At 33.0% G+C, this 22,887-nt stretch overlaps 1 protein-coding gene and 1 long non-coding RNA gene across 6 annotated transcripts; one reads left to right on the top strand and one right to left on the bottom strand.

The window, feature by feature from the left end:
• Window positions 1–6,314: 6,314 nt before the first annotated feature.
• On the top strand, window positions 6,315–8,643 carry LOC130731715 (RING-H2 finger protein ATL34-like). The gene is made up of 2 exons (XM_057583964.1): window positions 6,315–6,730; window positions 7,549–8,643. The coding sequence occupies exons 1-2, from the start codon at window positions 6,526–6,528 to the stop codon at window positions 8,469–8,471; spliced, it is 1,128 nt and encodes a 375-aa protein (XP_057439947.1). The 5' UTR covers window positions 6,315–6,525; the 3' UTR covers window positions 8,472–8,643.
• A 3,037-nt stretch (window positions 8,644–11,680) lies between these two features.
• On the bottom strand, window positions 11,681–19,311 carry LOC130734181 (uncharacterized). Of its 5 annotated transcripts, none has more exons than XR_009017784.1 (4): window positions 14,906–19,311; window positions 14,546–14,653; window positions 13,850–13,937; window positions 11,681–13,772 (listed from the first exon to the last, which is right to left on the bottom strand). It is a non-coding gene; the product is annotated as an uncharacterized LOC130734181 (long non-coding RNA). The 5 variants fall into 5 exon arrangements; XR_009017783.1 differs by having other exon boundaries at window positions 13,850–14,653; window positions 14,906–15,017; window positions 16,455–19,311; XR_009017782.1 differs by lacking the exon at window positions 14,546–14,653 and having other exon boundaries at window positions 14,906–15,017; window positions 16,455–19,311.
• Window positions 19,312–22,887: the final 3,576 nt, after the last annotated feature.

The following is a 22,887-nucleotide window of genomic DNA, read 5'->3' as shown; positions in this document are numbered from 1 at the left end:
TCATGTCTTTGAAGGATAGCTCAAGTAATAAGAGCTAAGAGACATATGCGTTGGCGAGGAGAAGGCCCGGGAATCAATCCTTAAAGGGAGAGCACCAAATGCACCAAATGTGTTTCTTAAACCAGAGAAATCAATGTGTTTAAGCAAAATAAAAAGGCTTAATTGCACTTTTGCTCCCTGATCTTTCACCTTTGTGCGATTTACCTCCCTCATCTTTAAAATGAGCGAATTCCCTCCCTCTTCTATTAATATGTGTGATTTATGTCCTTCCGTTAGTTAGCCGTCCAATTGCTAACGGTGGTTGCTATTTTCACCCCCCCTTTTACTAACCACACCCCCTTATCAGAAATAAAAATAAAAAAATAAAAAATAAACGAAATAAATTAAATAAAATTAATAGAAAATAAAAAAATTATAAATTAAAAAAAACTGAAAAAATATTTTTATAAAAATCAAAGAAAAAATAATAAAATAAATGAAATAAGTTAAATACAATTAATAGAAAATGAAAAAATATTTTTATAAAATCAAAGAAAAAACTGAATTTTTTTTTATAAAAATCAAAGAAAAAAATGTTTTTATAAAATCAAAGAAAATAACATATTTTTTTTAATTGAAGATAGAAATTTAAAAATAAAATAAAAGAAGAATTTGTTTCTATTTGCACCACCTACACTAAATTAAAAATAATTATTCTTTTATTTTATTTTTAAATTTCTATCTTCAATTAAAAAAAATATTTTATTTTCTTTGATTTTATAAAAACATTTTTTTCTTTGATTTTTATAAAAATATTTTTTTCAGTTTTTTTATTGATTTTATAAAAATGTTTTTTCATTTTCTATTATTTGTATTTAACTTATTTCATTTATTTTATTATTTTTTCTTTGATTTTTATAAAAATATTTTTTTCAGTTTTTTTTTATTTTCTATTAATTGTATTTAATTTATTTTTTATTTTTTTGCTTAATTGCACTTTTGCCCCCTGATCTTTCACCTTTATGTGATTTACCTCCATTTTTTTATTTTATTTTTATTTTTATTTCTGATATGGGGGTGTGGTTAGTAAAAGGGAGGGTGAAAATAGCAACCGCCGTTAGTAATTGGACGGCTAACTAACGGAAGGGCCTAAATCGCACATATTAATAGAAGAGGGAGGGAATTCGCTCATTTTAAAGATGAGGGAGGTAAATCGCACAAAGGTGAAAGATCAGGGAGCAAAAGTGCAATTAAGCCAAATAAAAATCAAAAAGCGGAAAATTTTAAAAGTTCATATTTTTTCGTTTAGATTATTCAATTTCAAATAGCCTCAGATGCTTAATAGTATTTTTTGTTTCTTTATTATACTTATGTTTATTTTTTATAATTACTTTCCTAACCATTTATATGCATCGGCATTCTCATACTCCCTCCGTTCCTATTTATAAGTCTATTTTACTCAATTCTCTTAAATTAAGAAAAGTAGTTACAAGCAATAAATTTGTAAAATAATTTATTCACTTTCCTAGATTACCCTTATTTAATTTCTTATAAATTTCTCTCTCCAAGTTATTATTTTAAAATCTCATTGTCTCTTTCATATTAAATATGAGGATAATTTTGGGAAAAAATAATTAATACTCCATTAATATTGTAAATGGACTTATATTTAGGAATAAGAAAAACACTAAAAAATTGCCTTATAATAAGGAACGGAGGGTGTATATATCTTGAAGAAATATGAAATTAATGAATTTTGAGAAATATTTATGTTAGTAGAGTAATATTAATTGAGATATGTTTATCTAAAAATTATAAAAAGGATGTGGTAGAATACAATCTTTAAAAAATTTGTCTTATAAAACATAAAATGAAAATAATGTATAATGGTGAGATTTTGTATAAAATTGGAAATTGAAAAATAAGATAGTATTTAATATGGAATTAAGGTCAAATATAAGTTAATTTAGGGGATGTGATAGTATTTAATATGGAATAAGTAGTTAGCTATGTAAGACATTATTATTATCAATGAAGGGGAAATAAACAAACTCAATGTTGACGTTGACGTTGCTATGAGTATCTCATATGTAAGGTCTTAGTTCGGAGTTTTTCCCATTTCCTTTTTCTTTCTTATGAACTGTACTAAAAAAAGTTAATTTCAATGTTTAAACTAATTATTTGATAATATTAAGTGCATTATTGTTAGATTCTAACACAATCATATAATTATATATGTATAAAATATTATTTAATATTTCAATAAACTTAATAGTATTATGTAATTTACAGATTATATTGGGTTTTAATTTAATTTGGGTCTTTATGTTTTTATTTCTACACTTTTTCCTTATATATAAATTATTATATATAATTAATAGTTAACGCTATGTAATAACAAAATTAAGTAAATTCATTTTTATGTAGTGAATAAATTTTTGAATAGTAAATAGTCAAACAAGTTATAAAATTTATATTAATATTTAGTTCATTTAACTCAAAAAAGCAATATTCATTCAAAATAGTTATGCATTGTGTAACAATGTTTTAATTTAATGTGTGTGCATCGTTAGTATAAGTTTTCTTTACACAATCACTCAATTAAGTTTTAACACACCAGCAGTAGGAGGTACCTTATTTGTTTTGTTTTTAGTGTTTATTCATACATGGAAATGATAAACAATTAGATGTTCAAAAATATATACATTAGATGGAATATGATATACTTATAATTAAAGTGACTTATATAATAATCAATTCATTACAATTATAAATAAATTATAAACTATTTTTGATACATCGAAAAATAACTAAATATAAAATATAATCTAATACATATTTTTTTATTAAAATAATTGTGACCGTGCATCGCACGGGTAGCTACCTAGTTTATCACAAAGTGTGGTACATTATGAATTTTTAGACTAAAGAGATCTAAAAGTGCTTGAGTTTCCCTCAGTAGAAACTCTTGGAGTGTGGTTTGTCCCGCTTCCCCTTGGTGCTTTTTACGGTGTTTTCCCACTCCAATTTCCACTTAACTTCTTCCTTTGGATTTGGCTCTGTTTGAGAAAGGAGTATTGTGCCTTGTACTCTTTGACAGAGCATGGTTGCTATATTATTCATCTAAGTTTCGAAGGCTTTGAATCCCCCTTCAATTTTGTCCATAATTTTCATCAAGAGATCCTATAAGCTTGGTCTTCTCTCCTCTGCCTTTGGCCCTGATTCTTCATGTGAGGGGGCCTGTAGGTGCCTTGTGTTGGAGACTTCTGCTACTGTCCACTATAAGAAAGATTTGGGTGATTTCTCCAACTAGGATTGTAAGTGTCAAAGTATGGGTCTCCATGGCTCCTTTGAGCACCTACAAAATGACCCAATTGAAAATTATGCATTTAAAAATTGCTATTGATATGATCATCCTCCCCATATCGCTCAAAATCCAGTGTGGGAGGTACTGCCTGCATCATGTTTGCTTTACCCATTACAAAATGACCCAATTGTTTAGTAATGGCATCAAACTTTGTGGTCGAGGTTGAGCATATTCAACCACATATACTACCATAGGCTTCTTTAGGATCTTTTTCTATCACTAGATATTGCAGCCTGGTAGTAGTTGGAACACTACAAGAAAAATGAGTTTTACTGACGATCATTGATAAGGACAAATAAGCGTCAGTAATCGTGAATTATTGATGGTCAATTGACTGCCTAAAAGCCATTGTTATTCCACTCGTCGATAACATATTATATACGGTTTGACTATGTCTGTTGCAAAAGTACAAATAGATAAAATCGTCAATAAATTTGTGATAGAAATAGCCATCGATAAATTACCGACAGATTTTAATCGTTGTCTACGGACATCGATCACTTTGTTTTTTTAAATATCTATTTTTACTCCTTTTCCTCACTCGTGATTAGAAAATTAAATAAGATTCAGCTTTTCCTTCGAAAATCTTGAAATTTTAAAATCTTAACCATTAAATATGGATAATATATAATCCCTCGAGCAAAAGCACGGTCAAAGCCCAAAACAAAACCCAATTTAGAAGTTATGGACAACATCATATTTGGCGTCTATTAGAATGGAGATCACTTGTCCGGGTTCTGATACTCTTGTAAGTATTTCTCTAATTAAATTTTACCATCTCATTTTTCGAGTAATTACTTTAGTATAAATCACCTGGTACCTCAGTCACTATTCAGATATCGACTATTCTAGATTTGAGATTTAATTAAGACTCTATCTCTTTCTGTGTATATATCCAGAGATGGAACTCAAGAGCTCTTTCCACACATTCAATTTGTGTTATCAAATGAACAACAAACTACAACATTTATTGTTTTTTGGAACAGTTGAAAAGTGTAGTCATAAACACAAAAGATAACAGTTTTTGTTTTTTACAACTTCACACAACACTTTTTAATTGTCTCATGTTCTAGCGTTACCTATTCCTTTTGGGGACAGTTTTTTTGTGTTCTCTAGTAACACTGTGAAAAAATGTAACCTATTGTAGAGAAAAGGCAACAATAATCACAATAATTGTTCCTTATTATTATATAGAGAACACTTATTTAATTTTGTTATAAAATATGTTGCCTAAAACGAACCATTTATGACAACATGCACAAATTAATTCCTGAGATACACTTTTAGCAACACTTTTACTTGTTGCACACACCCTTGTTGCTAAAAGCAAAAAATGGTGTAGTGTTCTCGTGGGTATCTATGAAGCTAATTTAACTCCATTATAGTGGATCAATATGATTACTTATTAAAATTTCTAATTCACGTATTTAAAATATCATTGGTTCACATATGTAATATTTTAATTACTCTTACTCTTACGAGTGATTTAGATGGTAAAAAGTTATTATTAATATAGAAAATGAGATTGAAAGTAAGGTTAATTATAGCTTTTGGCATGTGGTTTGTACCATTTGTAAATGAAGATAGTGTTACATCCTCATATACCTTCATTTTTTTCTATTTTTCTCTTTTGGGCATGTAACATTTCGATTTGACGACTCACATTATGCTAACAACACGAGTCTTTTCAGCGCGCTTTGTTCTCACTTACGTGCTTCTCTGGAAAACTTCCCAAGAGGTCACCCACATTCCAATATTGCTCCAAGACAAACACACTTCATCCTGAAGTATTTATGAGTTGGGCTCCCGAAAAGAAGATGCATCTTGTTGTTATGAGTACGTAGTACCAATCAAATCTTTTATGCCTTCCTCAACTGCATAGTCTCATACCTATACAGTCTCGAAATACCTATTGTTCGGGGGCGGGATCGGTTCATTCATGTGCCCCTCCAGTTAGAAGTCTGTCAGGAGCCGCTCCTTGTCCGTGCCTCACTGCATCGGCGATCACTTTTGCATATTTCGCTCCAATCACAGGTTCTTAACTTTGAATTCTTAGCACTATTCATCTGGTCTCACCACAACACATTATTTATATATTTTTTTTTCCTATGTTGCTCTGTGATTGTGCTGCTATTTTTCTTGGCTGAGATTGATTGCTTGCTGCCTGCGTGTTTCTTCTTTCACTCCTAGAGTCCTAGTCTAGTTTTGCTTGTTGTGCCGCTATGTTGCTGATTGCCTTCTTCGTATTCTTTTTCCCTTTCTATGTTGTTTATCTTTGGTTATTTTTGGGTTGTTTTTTCTCCTATCTAGTAGTTGGTTTTTGTTTCTTTTTTCCCCTATTTTATTTCATGAGAGAGTTGTTCTCATGTTTTTCGACTCTATCAATAATATTTATCTTTTCTAAAGAAAGAAAACGATAAAATAAAAAACTCATAAAGTAATAAAAGCTATTTGGATGAGAGAAAAAAAATGTTTTTTATGCTAATAACTCATAAAGTAAAGTTGCTTACATAAGAACTAATTTTTATTTTTAAGAAATAAGAATTCAACGTGAGTCATCTTCAATGTTTAAAAACTTAATTCTTAATTCTTAACTTAAAAACTCACCTCTAAGAATTAGAGTTGAAGACCTCACTCTAAGTGTTTACATCTTTATGTGGGTGTTCATCAAACATTTTCCTAATAAACCACCAAGCATACAAGAAACGTTTTCGACAAGTTTTCGAACACAAAATAAATAAATAAAAACATAAACGTTGTTATCCTTTGGCTATGCACAATGGAGAGGAGCCAAATAACGTTGGCTTCCCAAACTCACGAGAAATTATCTCAAGAGATTAAAAAAAAAGTGCAAAATACCAATGTTACGTACTCATTTGTCAGCATTCGTTTGGCGCAAGCCCACTTTTTGTACTAAACCACCGATTACAAGCACTAATAATTACATAAACTCAATTATATGGACTTTCTTTCTTTTTCTAGTGATTTCTCAAAAAGACCCATAATTGAAAACTTACATCGAAATAGAAGGCATATAGTTAGTCAAGTACCTTTGCTCACCACTTTCGACAAGCAAACTAATGTGTGTGCTCTGGCGTTATTGACAGCTAGCGTTCATCTCTTAGCGGGAATTAACGTGTGCATAGGCATGACCCATAGAAGCAAATTTTGAGCAAAAGATGATCATGCAAAAGGAGAGTCCTCCCAGACGGCGTCGTTTTGGACATATTCATAGACATGTGTGGCTTGCTTTCTTGCTTCTTCTTATCATACAGCTTTCAATGCCAGCGACTGCTCAGACGATGGCGCCGGAAATGGAGCCGGATAGTAATAAATCCGTGGCCACCATCATGGGGATTGTGGCCCTTATGTTCCTTGTTTCAGGTAATTAATTGTTACATTGGTGTATGTTAATTTAGTATCAAAACATTATTAGTCAAGTTTACATAGTGGATCGGACACTAATTAGCCCATGCAGGTAGTTGAGAAAACATAGCAGTAATAAATCTGATTCATGGGATAAAGATTGGATACTTCAGATTTTAAGTTTTCATTGAAATCTAAGCCGTTTAATTTGTTCTACCTTTAGTGTCTCATTTTTCTTTCGGTATGTATTTATTTGGTGTCTTAGTTTACATGTTAATGTATGTTTGCATGATCTTAATTGTTGATTAAACACTTACAAAAATTATTCGTGTTCATAAGTTTTTCTTAACACCAAATACATCTATTGGCAGTTTCTAACCGTCACAAATTATAAAATCTTATTACCCTATAGTTTTTTTTTTTTTGAAATTTACTCTATAGTTACTCTATAAATTACATATGTTGCAATTTTAAACTGCCGTTAAATTATGTGTTGATTATAGTTAAGAAAATTAAACTAAACCGACAAGTTCAATCGATAACTAGCCAAGTGACCAATACATTTTAAAGAAAAAATTAGGTTGAATGGATTTATAAGAAATGTCAAGTAATAGGTATTTTTTTCTCATTTCATAGGTGCTAAAAAATACTTAAAACAATGGTAAAATGATTCAATTTTAAGAGATGATTCATTCCGACTCATAATATTTTCACTCAATTTTCACTTACATTTTTTATTTATCTCATTTCTTTTTTAATCCCATCTCTTAGCTTCTTTCTATGATTTTATTATTAATTCCCTTATTATTATTATTTTGACATTCATATATTTTCAGGTTTTCTTTCCCTCTACTCCGGCAAATGCACTGAACGCCAAGCAGGCAGGCTCACCCTAGCTCACGCCGCCGCGGGCGGCAGCGGCCACCGGCAACTAAACGAGCTCTCCAACGGCCTCAACCAAGAAGTCATCGACACATTCCCCACCTTCCTCTACTCTCACGTGAAATGCCTCAAGATCGGCAAAGGCACACTCGCCTGCGCCGTGTGCCTTAACGAGTTCGAAGATGACGAAACCCTCCGCCTGATCCCCATCTGCAACCACGTCTACCACCACAGCTGCATCGACCTTTGGCTCGCTTCCCACTCCACCTGCCCCGTCTGCCGCGCTAGCCTTCTCCCAATAACACCCGACGACACCGCCACCAACCTCCCTCCTCCCACCGTCTCCATCCTAATGCCGGAAGATCAAGAAGAAGAGAACTCCCTAAACGAGGAACAAGAGAGAGACTCAGAAAATGACAACCAGAAAAGTAGTGATCACAGCTACACTGAACCGCTTCGCCGGTGTCGCACGACCAGCCATCCTATACGGTCACGGTCGACCGGGTTCTTGTCATCACTGCTGTCTCCGGTCGACCGTAACCGTCACTCGGTGGTGGTGCAACCTGGTGAAGATTGCGAGAGGTTCACGCTGAGGTTGCCGGATGAGGTTCGGAGCCAGATGCTGAGTTCCACGGCACTGAAGCGTGCGAAAAGCTGCGTGAGCTTCACGAGGATGAGTAGTGGCACGTGGGGTTATAGGACTAGAAGTGTTGGGAGGTTTGGGAGTGATCATGAGCAGTGGGGGTGCACTCTGACGCCGCCGAATTTCGGTTGGAATTGGAATAGGTCGGTGAAGAAATCTCCGGCGCGGTGTTCCGGGGTGGCTAAGGACAGTGAAGCCGGCGAGCGGTCCTCTGATTTCCTGTGTCCTCCGTAGATAAATATGATATAGGCATAGGATAGCTCTATGTGTTTCTTTATAATTATATATGTTTAATATTATTTGTGCACTTATCTTGATTTGTGTTATGCGTGTATTTTATTTTATGATACTTTGTGATACATATAAACACAATTACTCATATTTGTGACACTCGATTATTCATTCATACATAATCTTCACCCAAGTATTTCCTATACATATAGACAGATTGCATATGAAAGCAAGAAATGCAAATGGATACTACTCTATAACTAAGCAAAGCTATGATACTAGTTTCTATATGATTTGGAATGGATTGGCCCAACTGAGAGGTTACATTTCAAATGATGATACAGATACAGTTTATCTAACATTCTTGTCTTAAAAGCTGATAAACATAAAATGATCCACTTAAAATTTACTAGCATATTTCAAGCTTTGTTAGGAATAGATTATCAACTACAGAAAGTTATGAACTCAGTGTACTTTATCATTTAATGGTCATTATTCATTACTATTATTCTAGGGTGTCAAGATCATTTTAACTTGAGTACGTACAGAATAAACAGAAGAACACAGAAAATCAACTTTTCATTGAAAGTAGCATACAGAATGAACACAGAACTGAAAGCTTAGAACACTAGTCAAGGAGTTCAAGTTCTCCTTCCAAGAGTGGGCAAGGGAATCATGGTTGTGTATATCTGCTATCCATTAAAGGGAATTGGGAGATGATGGAAAATAGTTGGGGTGTCAACATTGTGTGAGGAGGATTTTATTCTGTTTCCGTATTGGCTCATCATTGTATTTGTTAAAAAAAAACAACTAAACACCAAACACAACATCTTGATTCGTGACACTTGCCAATCAAATCACAGCTGCAAAACTAAAAACAGGCAGCTAAATTGTTTTACTATTTGTTGTTCTTTTAATGGTTAATTGGCTGCATTTAGTTAAAACATGATGTTGGTCATAATGTCGCACATGCGTTGTTGTAACATGTGTATGTATCAAAGTGTTGTATGTATTTTACATATGTTCCAGAAGGTTCTGGTTGTTTTGTGTGCGCCTCAAGCTTAGCTTCAGTATGTCTGGAGTGATTGTTTTATTTTGTGAACAAATCTTTTGAGGAGAAAATATGTTTGGAATCAAATCTTTGTCAGGAAGTTCCACATTTGTTTTTTTATGGACTCTGTCGGTCAAGCCCATTGAAGATCAAGCCCTGCTGAAGACCAGCTACTTATGGAGAATCAACCCAAACTGCTCAAAGTGTGGATTGTGTGATGTGTTTTTGAGCGAGCTATTGTGCTTTTAGGGTTTTGTTTTTGTGAGTCCTTGTTGTTTCTTGTACACCACTCTACTGCCTCCATTGATCATCTTAAGGTATAGAGTTGATTTGCTTTAGTTGAGTTGTAATCTCTTCATATTCATATTGTTTATTGTTTCAGTTACTATGGTGAGTGATTGAGAGAATGTGAGAGAGATCTCATACTTAGGGGAGTACTAAGTAGAAAGACACTGGTAGTATTAGGTAGGAAGGCATTGAACAAGGTTTGTTCAACTAAGACCGGGTGCACGCCAATACTATTAATAGTGGATTTTCTTTCTCGGGTCAAAACCCTCCAGACGTAGGTGATATTGCACCGAACTGAGTTATCAATCATCTGTGTTGTTTGTTATTGTTTTATATTTTTATTGAGTTGATCGATGTTGCTTGTTTGTTGTATGTTACACACATTATCCAAAACATTTGTCCTGCGTGAGCTAGAATTTCACTATCCAAAAGGACTAGAATCACAAATGGAAAAAGGTAGGAGAGAAAGTAGGCGCCACAAGTCTTCAATGGAATAATATTTGATTAGTCAAACGTGAAGAGAAGTCACAAAGATAATGCATCTTTGATAATTCTCAAGTGTTTCTCTAGGGTGAAAATGTGAAGAGTGTCTACTCTCACAAAAATGCTTTATGACTTCCAAATAAACCGAAGTTCCAAAAAATGGGTCAAGCTCATGTCTCGAATCCTAACTCCACTCATAGGCTAACCTATTGGGCCAAAAAGGTAAAACTAATTAAATTCTAAATCCTATTTGGGCCAATATATACAGGCCCTAGAAAACCTATGGAGATCCAACCCAAACTAACTTATATAGGCTTATATACAAGCCTAATACCAAAATACAATTAAAAAAAAGCAAGAAAAGTACAATACTAGCACTAGCTAGGTTCTCTATTTTAATCTTTATTCAAGCAATCACGCCTGAATGACGGTTGCAGCTAGGTAGAGTCATCGGGTGAGTAGTTTAGGTATACCTATAGGTTTATCTAGCACATGAAAAGTATAGTGGACACATATATTGTTAGGGTAACATATAAAAAATTGGGGGAGATGATTCAATTACTTTACAATCTCAAGGCTTCTCTTCAACTGAATCTTTATCTTAATACTTGTTTTTCTTTGCATAAACACCACCTTATTCAAACTTATATAAGCCTAAACTATGAACTCACCCTTATGGTTAGCATTGCTCGTATAGGTGATTCTATTTATGATATCAGCGCTAGAATAACGTCACACCAGTTGATGCTACATGCTTGACAAGACGAATGAAGCTATTGTCCATCTATTAGCATCGGTCATATAGATGATTTTATTTATGATAATCAATGTCGGCTAGGGCGTCGCTAAACTTCAAAATATTTTTTTGATTCTTCTTGAACATTTTTGGATTATAATTATAGGCTTTAACTCCAAGGAGTTCTTTTTCTGCAATATTCTGGTGGGATTGTCTCTTTAATTAGTATACATATCTTCAATGTTCCCAACCAGTGATCTATGACATCAACACAATATATATGTATGAAACATACATTGAAGATATATTGGATTTCATGATCTATTTGCTTGAATCATCTTTCTTTTGATCGTCGTGGTTGCTTTAAAAGATGTTCAGCATAAGATTGCCTTGATACATGTTGAGGCATTTTAGATCAAGACATCTTCTTTTGTAGTTGATCCATCAGTATAAGAGTTCCTATTATTTTAAGGAATGTGTAACTCTTTGACATGCATATGATTTCAGTTGAACTTAGGAGGACTAATATTTGCTTCTACTTGTCACTTGTAAAGTTATCTACAAATTGCTTACATGCTAAGTTCACCTTCAGTATGACCTTGTTAATGTATCAAAAGAAATCTTTAAGCATTGTTTGTGTGCTCTGTTCTGGAATTTAAATTAATTTGCTGCATGTTTTGTGCAAATTTCTAAAGCTTGATAACAAGCAATTGTACATGAACTGGATAAGGAACTTGAGGCGCTATTATTGTATGATCTCTCTCTCTTTCCCTCACGCGCACAGATTACAATATGGCAGCAGTTGGATTGGAACATCAAGACAAGGGAGAACTTTCATTCAAGAAGTGGTTGAGGCTACCATTAATGAGGTACTTTGTAAGTCTACTCATCAAAATGTAAGTGAGTTCATTTTGTACAATCAATTATTCCCCTTCCCTAATTTTGGTGCCCGATTCTGGTTATTTTGAGATAAATTTTTAGATTGGTGGTTGACTAAGACAATTTGCATTTCATTCCTTAAAGAGGGGGATGTCATACAATGTAGATACCTGCACAGTTAGAAATCGAAATAAGTTTGTTGTGCATTTTCATGAATCTGAATTCCTCTCATTTCTTAAAATATCAGCTCTTGGAGACATGGAATTTTAGCCACCAAATCCCCTGATTGTTATTGGAGCATCAGTCTCATTCTTAATAAGAAATGTCTTAAATTGGAGAAAATTGGAGAAAACTAGCTCTAGCAAGTAAGGTATGTTATAGCTTATAAAATTAGCTTTTCATTGTTGATTAAGGTGTGGCCAGATATGGAGGAAAGGTCTAACTATTGCTTTCCTTAAACTTTGTAGAGCCTCCTTGCATTTCCTTGTTGATTGTTTTGTTTAAAGAACATATGTAAGAAGATGAACATGTTTAAAATGTTCCCTAATCAATTGGGCATGCTTGATAATCTAATTTGCCTTAACTTTTTTAATAGGATTTGTTCCACATCAGACATATGCACTCTGTTGAAGTCATTGATGCTGGATTTCTTGGCCGTCTTTTCAAGGTATCATTGTTGATCTCTTTCTGTTTAGGTTTTAAAATGAAATCATAATGGCTAATGAGCTTTCGTGTCACTTGACCTGTTGTTTTGTGCACTTCATGTTTCATCTTCATTTCTTGTAAAAAAATATGAAGTGAACAAAAGTCATTATGTTTCAGGCTGTTTTGAAGCACTGCCTGAGCTACAAATCCTGGATATGAGTGGTAATGCTGCTTCGAAACTTTGCACTCTTCACTGATTGTTATAAACTCTCTTTATATCTCTGCTTATATGTTTTTAATTATCAGGTAGATATGACAAAACTTGCTTTCCTTCAAACTAATTTTGGTGCTTCCTTAGATGTTTTACTACATACTCTAGTTCTAAGATGCTTGAGATGTAACATGTAAATTAATTTAGTTACTGGAGGTGATCAAAAGAACTGGAGGTGTAAAAATTTAAGAAAAATATTTTTTTTAATTAAATTCACTACTTGCGGCCGTTTTAAACCGCCGCAAATATGGACACCACTGCGGCGGTTGTAACCGCCGTCTATCGCATCAGGAATTCCATCAAGAAAAAGTATCTTGCGGCGGTTTGAACCGCCGCAATTCGCTAGATGCATTTTGCGGCGGCTATTCCAGCGGTTGCCTCTAACCGCCGCAGAACGCCTTGCGACGCTAGTAACTGCGACGGTTTGCAAACCGCCGTGAGAAGCTTTCTGCGGCGGTTTAAACCGCCGCGAAACGTCCTGACAACCGCCGCAAAATGCCATTTTTTTTGTAGTGCTAGAAATTAGAAACACTACTACAGAAATGACAGAAGTTTCTCTACTTGTATATTGTGAAGATACTGAAACAACAAATCCAATAGAAGCTTCAGCGACTGATACATGGCAGAAGAACAAATTTTATATACTGCTAAAAAAAGTTATTTCCAGTATAATTTCAAGTATGAGCACACTGAAACTAATCATTGAAGTTTCAATCAATTACCGAAGAGCGTCCCTTGTAATTGCTCTGATATCTTCCTTTCCAACAGATCTTGCTTGTCCCATGTAATTAATGAGATACCACTCCATATGGAATATCACCCAAATAAAATATTATCAAATCCAATATCTTTAGTAAGGCTAGTAGAGGGAGAGAGCTTACCAGCTCGTATGGACTGATCCAAAAGAATATTGGAAGATTTGATATCTCGATGGATTACAGGAGGAACTTCCTGAATTGACAATATATACAATCATTACTAGATGAAGACAACAAAATTATCTCAGTGCAGATCACATTGTACCTTACCCCATCATGAAGATACTCAATGTCTCTTGCTACACCTAAAGAGCTATATGAACCCTCAAATCCCAGCCCAATGTCCCATTCCTTGAACCTGAATATAAAAACAAGTATATATGCTTCATTAATTATTGCAAGGGACATGGCTACTGCCACCACTCAAGTTATCAGAAGAGTGCATAAACCATCTGATCCTAAAGCAACAGAATTGTGGTTAAAGGAGATTGAGAAAATATCTAAAACTATGGGATAGACAAATAAAAACTCAAAAGTGAACCTGTACTACTTGCACTTGGAGATATTAGAGACTAGCTAGTAGCAATCAGTCACCTAGGGAAGTGTTTATAACGCAATCTTTGGGCAAATACTTCCCGGAGTACTAAAATACACATAAGAATTGGGGTTTCTTCTATTACAATAAGGAAACATGTCAGTTAGACAATACATTGCTAAATTAAGGAGCTTTCCAAATTCTCAATGTGCTATCAATAGTGGAAATGTAGGAGTAAAGCCAAACTAAAGAAGGGTAGTGAGACTAATGGAAACTCGAGATATCCCATGCACCGAAACAAAAGTTTCAAGAGACAAATGCCGAGCTAAATTAAGTACTTATATCAGTTGCAATACTACCATAAGTTAAAGCTAATACAAACTTCTCATAACTGCATATCCCAACTTATCTTAGTTGGGTAGCTCTCTTACTCTGGGGCCTCGAATCAGAAGCATACTCCTCCAGAAAACTTGTAGAGGTCAATAGTCTATGCATGAATCCACGTCATGCTTTTTTCTTCTTCTCTTTTTACATGAAAACTAAAAAAAAGAAAAATGAAAGGCAGGGGTTCATGTATTATTCCAGGGTATGCCATTTTCATTAACCTTGAAAAGATTACAACAAAGCTGAAAAAACAAACTTGAGTCTTAACCAGTTGGAAAATAGTAAGCCAAAGCCTCAATTACTTTAATCACTAAATTCAATTAGAAGCCCATTCAACAAACTCAAACATTTAACAACAGATCTTGTGTAAATAAGTATATAAAACATTGCTGAAAGTGAAAAATTACCTCTCAAAAAAAGAATATGATCAGACAAATAAAGTAGTAAAGACCCAGATTGAAGAGGACGTGCCAAACTTGCCCTCACTCGGAGCATCTTCGACATTGCTCACTTGAAACCCTAACAAAGAAATAAAGAGAACCTGTCAGAGAGCGAGAGATAGAGAGAGAGCAAAAAATGCATACAAGATACAACGACGGAGAATGGTAACGGCATGATAAAGAACGGCGTGATGTAGAGCAGTGGTACGATGAAGACGACGCCACGGAGAACGACAAGACGAAGGACGATGCCATAGAGAGTATGGTGGTCGCGAACAGAGACGTCTCGACGGAGGTGTGAAATCAAAGAGAGGAGTGAGTGCGAGATCGGTAGGAGCGACGACGATCTCCTCCACAAGGTCGAGCTCGTTACAGCGGCGGTAGGGTTTCGTGAGAGAGAGAATCGAGAGGTGTTTTTCATAGAATAGCGACGGATATAGCGGTCGCTAACATATCTGTCGCTAAATCGGTCGCTATTTTGCTTTGTTATTTTAATTCTACTTCTTAGCGACGGAAATTTCGGTCGCTAAATTGGTCGCTACTTTGCATTGGTATTTCTATTCTACGTTTTAGCGACGAAAATTTCGGTCGATATCATTTCGGTCACTAAATTGGTCTCAACTTTGCATTGTTAGTTTTATTCTACTTCTTTAGCGACGGAAATTTCAGTCGCTAATATTTCCGTTGGTAAATCGGTTGCTACTAGCGACGGATATGTCGGTCGCTAAATAATCTGTCGCTAATTCAGTCGCTACTTTACTTTATTATGTTTATTTTACTTTTTAGCGACGAAAATTTCGGTCGCTAATTCGGTCGCTCGTAAGTCAAACTCAGAGTTTGACCAAAATATCATGGATTCCGTCGCAAAGTCGGTCGCTATTAGTGACTGAAATATTTCGGTCGCTAAATCTGTCGCTAAACAGCGAATTTCTAGTAGTGTCGTCAGTTTAATAACATATTTGATTAGCTGACAAACTCGAACCAATAATGTGATTGAGTACTGATCAAGCCGGACCGACAGAGACTAGTTCAGACCGAGTTTTAAATCATTGGTTATATCAATTATAGTTATGAAAGAAAATTTTGGTTTATAATGTTTTAATAAATAAACATGTAGTTGGTGTCAAAAAAATATACACATGTAGTTAAATTGTATTCAAATTCAATTAAATTTCATTCTTTTATCACATTATAATCAATGGAAGAATGGGATTGTAATTCGATATTTTGAGGGGGAGGTGTGCCTTGCCGCGTCCCTGTTCAGTGATTCCAATTTGGGGCTGCATTTTGCCGAGGCCATGGGCATTAAGAAAGGATTGTTAGTGGCTAGGGAGCGTGGATTTCGAAGGTTGATATGGAGTCTGATTCTGAGGTTGTTGTTCGTGTTGTCAATGGGCAAGCGGCTCACAAATCCTATATGGCTTCTCTGCAGGAAATTTATAAGGGTAGCCTAGATAGGATGTAGATACAAGCATTATAACATGTTCAATAATCTATACATATATAATTTGCGTACCTGATATGAGCGAAGAAACAGTCCTTTTGTGTTTTGAGCCTAGGTGATGCATGTGAGAAAAACTGCTCTCTATTCTGATAAGTCTGTAGAGTAGATTAAGTTAACTATCTAATGGGGAGACAAGTTTATAACCTATCAGATGAGAGCAGGGGGCTTCTCACTGGGCTTAAATAAATAACCCAACCCATTACAGGTTACTCATCAGAAAAGCCCAATAGTAATATCCATCAAGTGGTTAAGCGTTATAATTAATATTAATTTCTAATAATTGATATATTAATAATTCAAGAATTACACATTCTAATTAAATGATTAATGCTAATCCATAAAATATCCAACAATCTCCCACTTGGATAGCATTAGTCAATTAACAGAAATGCAAGAATTATTAAGAGTAGGATATCAATAATGGACAAAACGCAAATCCACCAAAAGCAAGAAAATATAAGCTTTAACACAAGAGAAGATAGTATCCGATAGGGATATGTGTCGTGTGTGTTAAGAATATCCGATAGGGATAAGAGACTCATATTTCATAAAAGAATGATGGATGTGGAAAGACATTATAGAATTTAGATAAACATGCAATTCCAAAGAATGGCCCAAGCATCTTAAAATGCTATGTTTTCAGACTCCCACTGACCTTATCAATTTATATGGTTTAGACAGGCTCCAAGAATAAAGTCTTTAATCAGTGGATTAATGTACTCACTTAGAGTCCGAAATTTTAGAATTTCTTTTCTCTCTAGCAAACAAGTGTTTTGAATGCATAGAATTATTGTTTTGAGAGAAAATATATCACAAGGGCAAGTATAAATTCCACATAAGTCTAAGTGATCTTAATAGCCAAAAGAGTGATTACATGTGGGCTAAAGAGAATATGCTCAAAAGAATTTGACATAATTAATTCAAGGTTTTCTAAACAAGTGACCATAAGTCCATGGTAAAAGAGTTTAATAATAACATGGATAATGGAAACTTATTTAGACAAAGTGTGTCTTGAACTAATAAAGAATAAAATGTCAATAATGAGCAAACACTTATAATTAATGGTCTAATTAAGATTAAGTACCTTAAAAATGCAAGAAATCATACTCGATAGGAGTAGTGATACTATACATCTAAGACACTTATGTTTTACCATAGAGAATGTGAAATGTTGGTTAAGAGAAACACATTAAATTGCATGCCAAATGTGTTGTTACCAACGGAATAACCCAAAGAATGAGACTGAGTACCAAAGTCTCCAAGAGCATGTCATATGATCATTTAAGCGCGCATAAGAATATATGACAACAAAATAGCTCTAAGAATATACCATATTAACATAGAAGTGCACACAAGAGTATATGGTATCAATATATCAATATGTCTCGAGACAAAACAATGTGTGCACACTCCCACTAATCCAATATACCATGGTAAAATTAGAATTTCCCACTAGAGCTAACTAGTATAAAATACTCCAATGGTATAATATTTAATAGTGGGATCATGACTATGTGGAAAAGAATTTGCGTGAGTGTGAAACTCACAATCTTTCTCTCTTCAAGAATAAATAAATTAGAGAGAAATAGAATAGTGTAGAGTTTTAAGAGAAGTGGTTACATAATAGAATTCACAAAATGGAGCCAATATATGGAATTTATCAGCCACAAAGTCTTATAAGATTTCTATTTACACAAGTAACTACATACTCTGCATATAGAATTAGGAGATTTTAAGTGCTTATTTGACACATTTTACCAAACAATCTCCTTATTTATTCACACTTAAAATCATTAAAATATTTTATGAATGAAGCAACCCATAGTTTATACACAAAGGAGTGAAAATAAGATCCATAATATTTTAAACAGAATATGGGATCGCTTGCAAATATCACTCAAAATTTCAAGTGCTATAATATGAAAACAAGTATACCCACTTGAACATAGAAAGTTGATGGATTGTCAATAATAACAGCGGAAGCATATGAGACCTATAATTAATCACTATTGAGGATAAAAAACAGTCTCTAACTCCTAATTTAGAATTTATATGTATATCCCAGAGTATTAAAGATAACATACCATAAAAAAAGGACAAAGAATAATGGTATAAAATTGAGAGTTTGTCATATTCTCTTAACAAGAATAATTGATTATCAATTGTATAAGACAATCATATGAAGTTTATTATATTACAATATTCTCAAAGAGACTTAATGATATCCTCAATATAGGTCCGATGATAAATTGATATATAGCATTATATTAAACATAAGTGTAGTGGCTTCTCATATTCAATTAACTGTACAACTAATTAAGTGAGAGACATTGCATATTTTATTTTCTTGAGAAAATAATATTATGATAAATCAGTTTCTCCCACTTGATAGAGAAAACAGTTAAATTAAAAAATATATAAAAGATATTTTAAGTATTTAAAATTAATATCCAAAACTATTGTCAAGCAATGTCATGCCGATAGGGCATGTCCATTACTTACATAAAAATAATTTATAATTTATTCCAATGAACAATTTTATTTAGTATAAATTTGCATAGCGATAGGCAATGCAAATTTTTAAGAATAATTGGATTATATTAAAATATATATATATTGCCCAATTAATGTAATGTATATAATAGTTTGTCACAGAGATATTCTAATACCAATAGGACATTTGAATTGATTGACATAAGTTTACAATAAATAATACATTACATAAACCACAAGTTACACTAATAACAACATACCGATAGGGTAAATTATCATTAATGTAAATACACATAGAATTTCATCTAAATTATTGAAGAAATTTAGATTACATAATTTTCACAAAATTTTGCACAACTGTGCTCACGATAGGTGAGATCACAATCACACAAAATATAATGCTTATAATCAGATAAGAGTTTGTATAAAGCATAAGTTAAAAAAATGATCAAGAATTATTGGCTTTAATTTTAGAATGACCTAAAAGAACTTAGTCCCAAAAAGTGTATACTAGAAAATAGATTATAATCTATAATATAAAATTGCTAGTAAATTAAGGAACTTTCCTTATAATTTTAAGGTCTATAAGCCTAGAATATAATAATTTATAGAATTACTATATATTTTCATTTTACAAATAAAAGGATATAAGAGAATTTTATATTTTCCAACATGACATACATAACAAAATTTAATCATAAGAATGTGAGTTAATGAATTTATATTTAATTTCCACCTTAATTAGGAAAGAAATAACAAAATATCACAATGGTTAAATAAATAGATTGGTATTTCAAATCTCATGCCATAAATATATAATTTCACAAATCAATTAAAAAAGGATAATAGAAGAGTATATATCTAACAAAGTTCTCCACATATTCAATCATATATGAATCAATCAGATGATTTTATGCAAATTTGCACCGTTACACCAAAATTGCATAATAATAAATTTCTGGTATCATTAAAGTGGATACAAAGTAATTTTATCAAAAACTTATGTAAAATCTATTCCAAATAAATTCCACAAGATATATTAAAAGAAAAATATATATATATATATATTTGCACTGAATTTGGGAAGGGAGGAGATAAAGATTTGGTCCCTTTTTCAATTGGTTTTGGGCATTACCTCTAGGATCAATTAAATTTTTCTTCTTACTAACAGAATATGATGAGTGGATAAAAGAGAGGATTCCAAGGATAATGGCTTTTGTAATCACGTTCCACTTTTAAATCCAGGTTGTTACTCATGATGATAACATGACATAATAATATTTTTTTAATATTTTATCATCAAATATTCAAATCCTTCTTCTCACTAAGAAGAAGGGAACATATCTGGGTCACTTTTAATCCGAATAAAACACTATTTTGATCTCTCAATTTAGGCCACGATGCGTAGAGATTTTGAGTATGTAAGACGCAGGGGTGAGGTGAGTAGAATCCCTCAAGAAATTTCCTAGATCATAGAACACATAGATAGGATTTGATCATAGAACACAGAGATAGGATTTGCATTAGGGTTCTATAAAATCCAAGACGCAAAACACTCAATTCTTACAAATTAAGCAACGAAAGCACAAGAATTTTAAGCATGTTGTTCTCATACCACAGAGGATCGAAACCCCTCAATTAATTTCGTAAAAGAAAAAAGAACGTATTTAGAGGAAAGAACAGCCATAATATGTATCTACTTAGCTCTGATACCAATTGCAGGAAATTTATAAGGGTAGCCTAGATAGGATGTAGATACAAGCATTATAGCATGTTCAATAATCTATACATATATAATTTGCGTACCTGATATGAGCGAAGAATCAGTCCTTTTGTGTTTTGAGCCTAGGTGATGCATGTGAGAAAAACTGCTCTCTATTCTGATAAGTCTGTAGAGTATATTAGGTTAGCTGTCTAATGGGGAGACAAATTTATAACCTATCAGATGAGAGCAGGGACTTCTCACTGGGCTTAAATAAATAACCCAACCCATTACAGGTTACTCATCATAAAAGCCCAATAGTAATATCCATCATGTGGTTAAGCGTTATAATTAATATTAATTTCTAATAATTGATATATTAATAATCCAAGAATTACACATTCTAATTAAATGATTAATGCTAATCCATAAAATATCCAACATTCTATTCTCTTGTTGTCGAGATTAAGAATTTGGCTGTTGAGTTTGATTCTATTTCCTTTTCTCATGTATATAAAGATGCTAATAAGGTAGCTCATTGCTTAGCTAAATACTCATATTCCAATAGGGATGAAGTTTGGTCTGAGAGACTTTCTCTTTGCTTCAATGCTTGTATTCGTTTGGATATTTACGTTTTTTTTCTTTTTGATAACAAAAGGAATATTATTAATAAGAAATGTTTCATGAGAACAACTCTCTCAAGATATGTCATTTGAAAACACTAACCAAAGAAAGAAACCATGTCTAGCGTTGTGCCTCATTAAAACCTCCATAGGAGATAAAAACCTAAAAAAAGAGTACATCAAACTCTAAAGAGCATACCACAACAACCTCAAGAAATAAAAGCATTAGCCAAACCACACAATAAAACCATAGGCTGTAATAAGCATCTCTGGGCCAAGCAAATCCCAGCTAGAATAAGCAATCCCACTTTCCTCTATGAAGACAGCATAAGAAGTACGTGACCAGCCTCAAAGACAATCCCAAAAATAGCACATGGTTTTTTTTGTATGGTTTGGCTAAGGCTTTTATTTGAATAAAGCATCTCTTTTCCATAAAAAATATCAAATTAAATAATAAAAATTTTAATGTATAATGAAGAGTATAATTAGATATGTGTGAAATTGTTTATATATTAATTAATTTCTTCTAATATCATATATTAATATAATTTAAATAGAAAAATGTTTGTTAAACACCCATGTGGGTTGTCTACATCAAAATAAGAATGGGAGAGAAATGAAGTGAAAAAAGATAAATGATAAATACAATAAAAATAAAGACATAAAGAAAAAAATGGAGCAGAGGTTAGTCGTCATTACTGTTAGATCGATGTTTATAAATTTAGATTGATATAAATAAAAAATAATATTAAAAATAATTCATCAAATTAATTAATATAATATTTATCCATACATACTCCTAAATAATTGTTTGACATCCTAAACATAGAATGAGATCTCTCAATTATAAATTCTCTCTTTTATTTTATGAACGTTCACTGATATTAAAGGGGAAACTTCAGGAACATTACAATAGAGAGCAAACATTGTAAATTGTCTCAAATTTTCTTAGTATGTAAAAATTCAAGTGTGACCTACCTGGTGGACTATATAACTCACCCACACATTGTCCTGGACATCAAAGGCTATACGGGCTATAAAGTCAACTACCACATTGTAAATTGTCTCAAATTTTCTTAAAGTCTTTGAAAATTTATGCACACAAAAACAACAATATTCATATCCATTATTTTTTCAATATTTTTCTTCTTATCATATTCACTTATGTATTATGTTTATTATTATTTTCTCTTCCTATTTCTTCTGGTTGTGCACTATCGTGTTTGGTATCTATCATGCAACACAGCAATTTCCTAATCTTTATGGGTGAGCATCAATTTTATGCCTCAATTTTGAGATGTGGAAGTAGTGCGAACTTTGTTGGGGCATAATTATTGTATGCCGGAATATAAAAGAAGGAACCTTGAGACACGTCATTCTAGTACTGTCACACTTAAATAATGATATGATTGTTATCCTGAATGAAATCAACTAGTGGTGCTCTGCCTTCCAACGATTGTACAGTGGTAGTGGGATATATTTTCCCCAAAACAATGACAAAAAACTGAAAAAGGTACCAAGTCACTCAAAAATCAAAATGGTCATTCATATAATTCTTTTATAAATACAAAAAACTGAAAAAGGTACCAATCTTACACTTTTTTTATAATGATTTTCCCCATTTATC

Source organism: Lotus japonicus, chromosome 1 (genome assembly GCF_012489685.1).
Source record: "Lotus japonicus ecotype B-129 chromosome 1, LjGifu_v1.2".
NCBI lineage: Eukaryota > Viridiplantae > Streptophyta > Magnoliopsida > Fabales > Fabaceae > Lotus > Lotus japonicus.
This window is presented reverse-complemented; position numbering and strand designations above follow the sequence as displayed.

Coding starts and splice junctions, on each gene's coding strand:
- LOC130731715 (XM_057583964.1), top strand. CDS start 6,526: ATGATCATGCAAAAGGAGAGTCCTCCCAGACGGCGTCGTTTTGGACAT. Junction 6,731..7,548: donor CCTTATGTTCCTTGTTTCAG/GTAATTAATTGT, acceptor ATATATTTTCAG/GTTTTCTTTCCCTCTACTCC.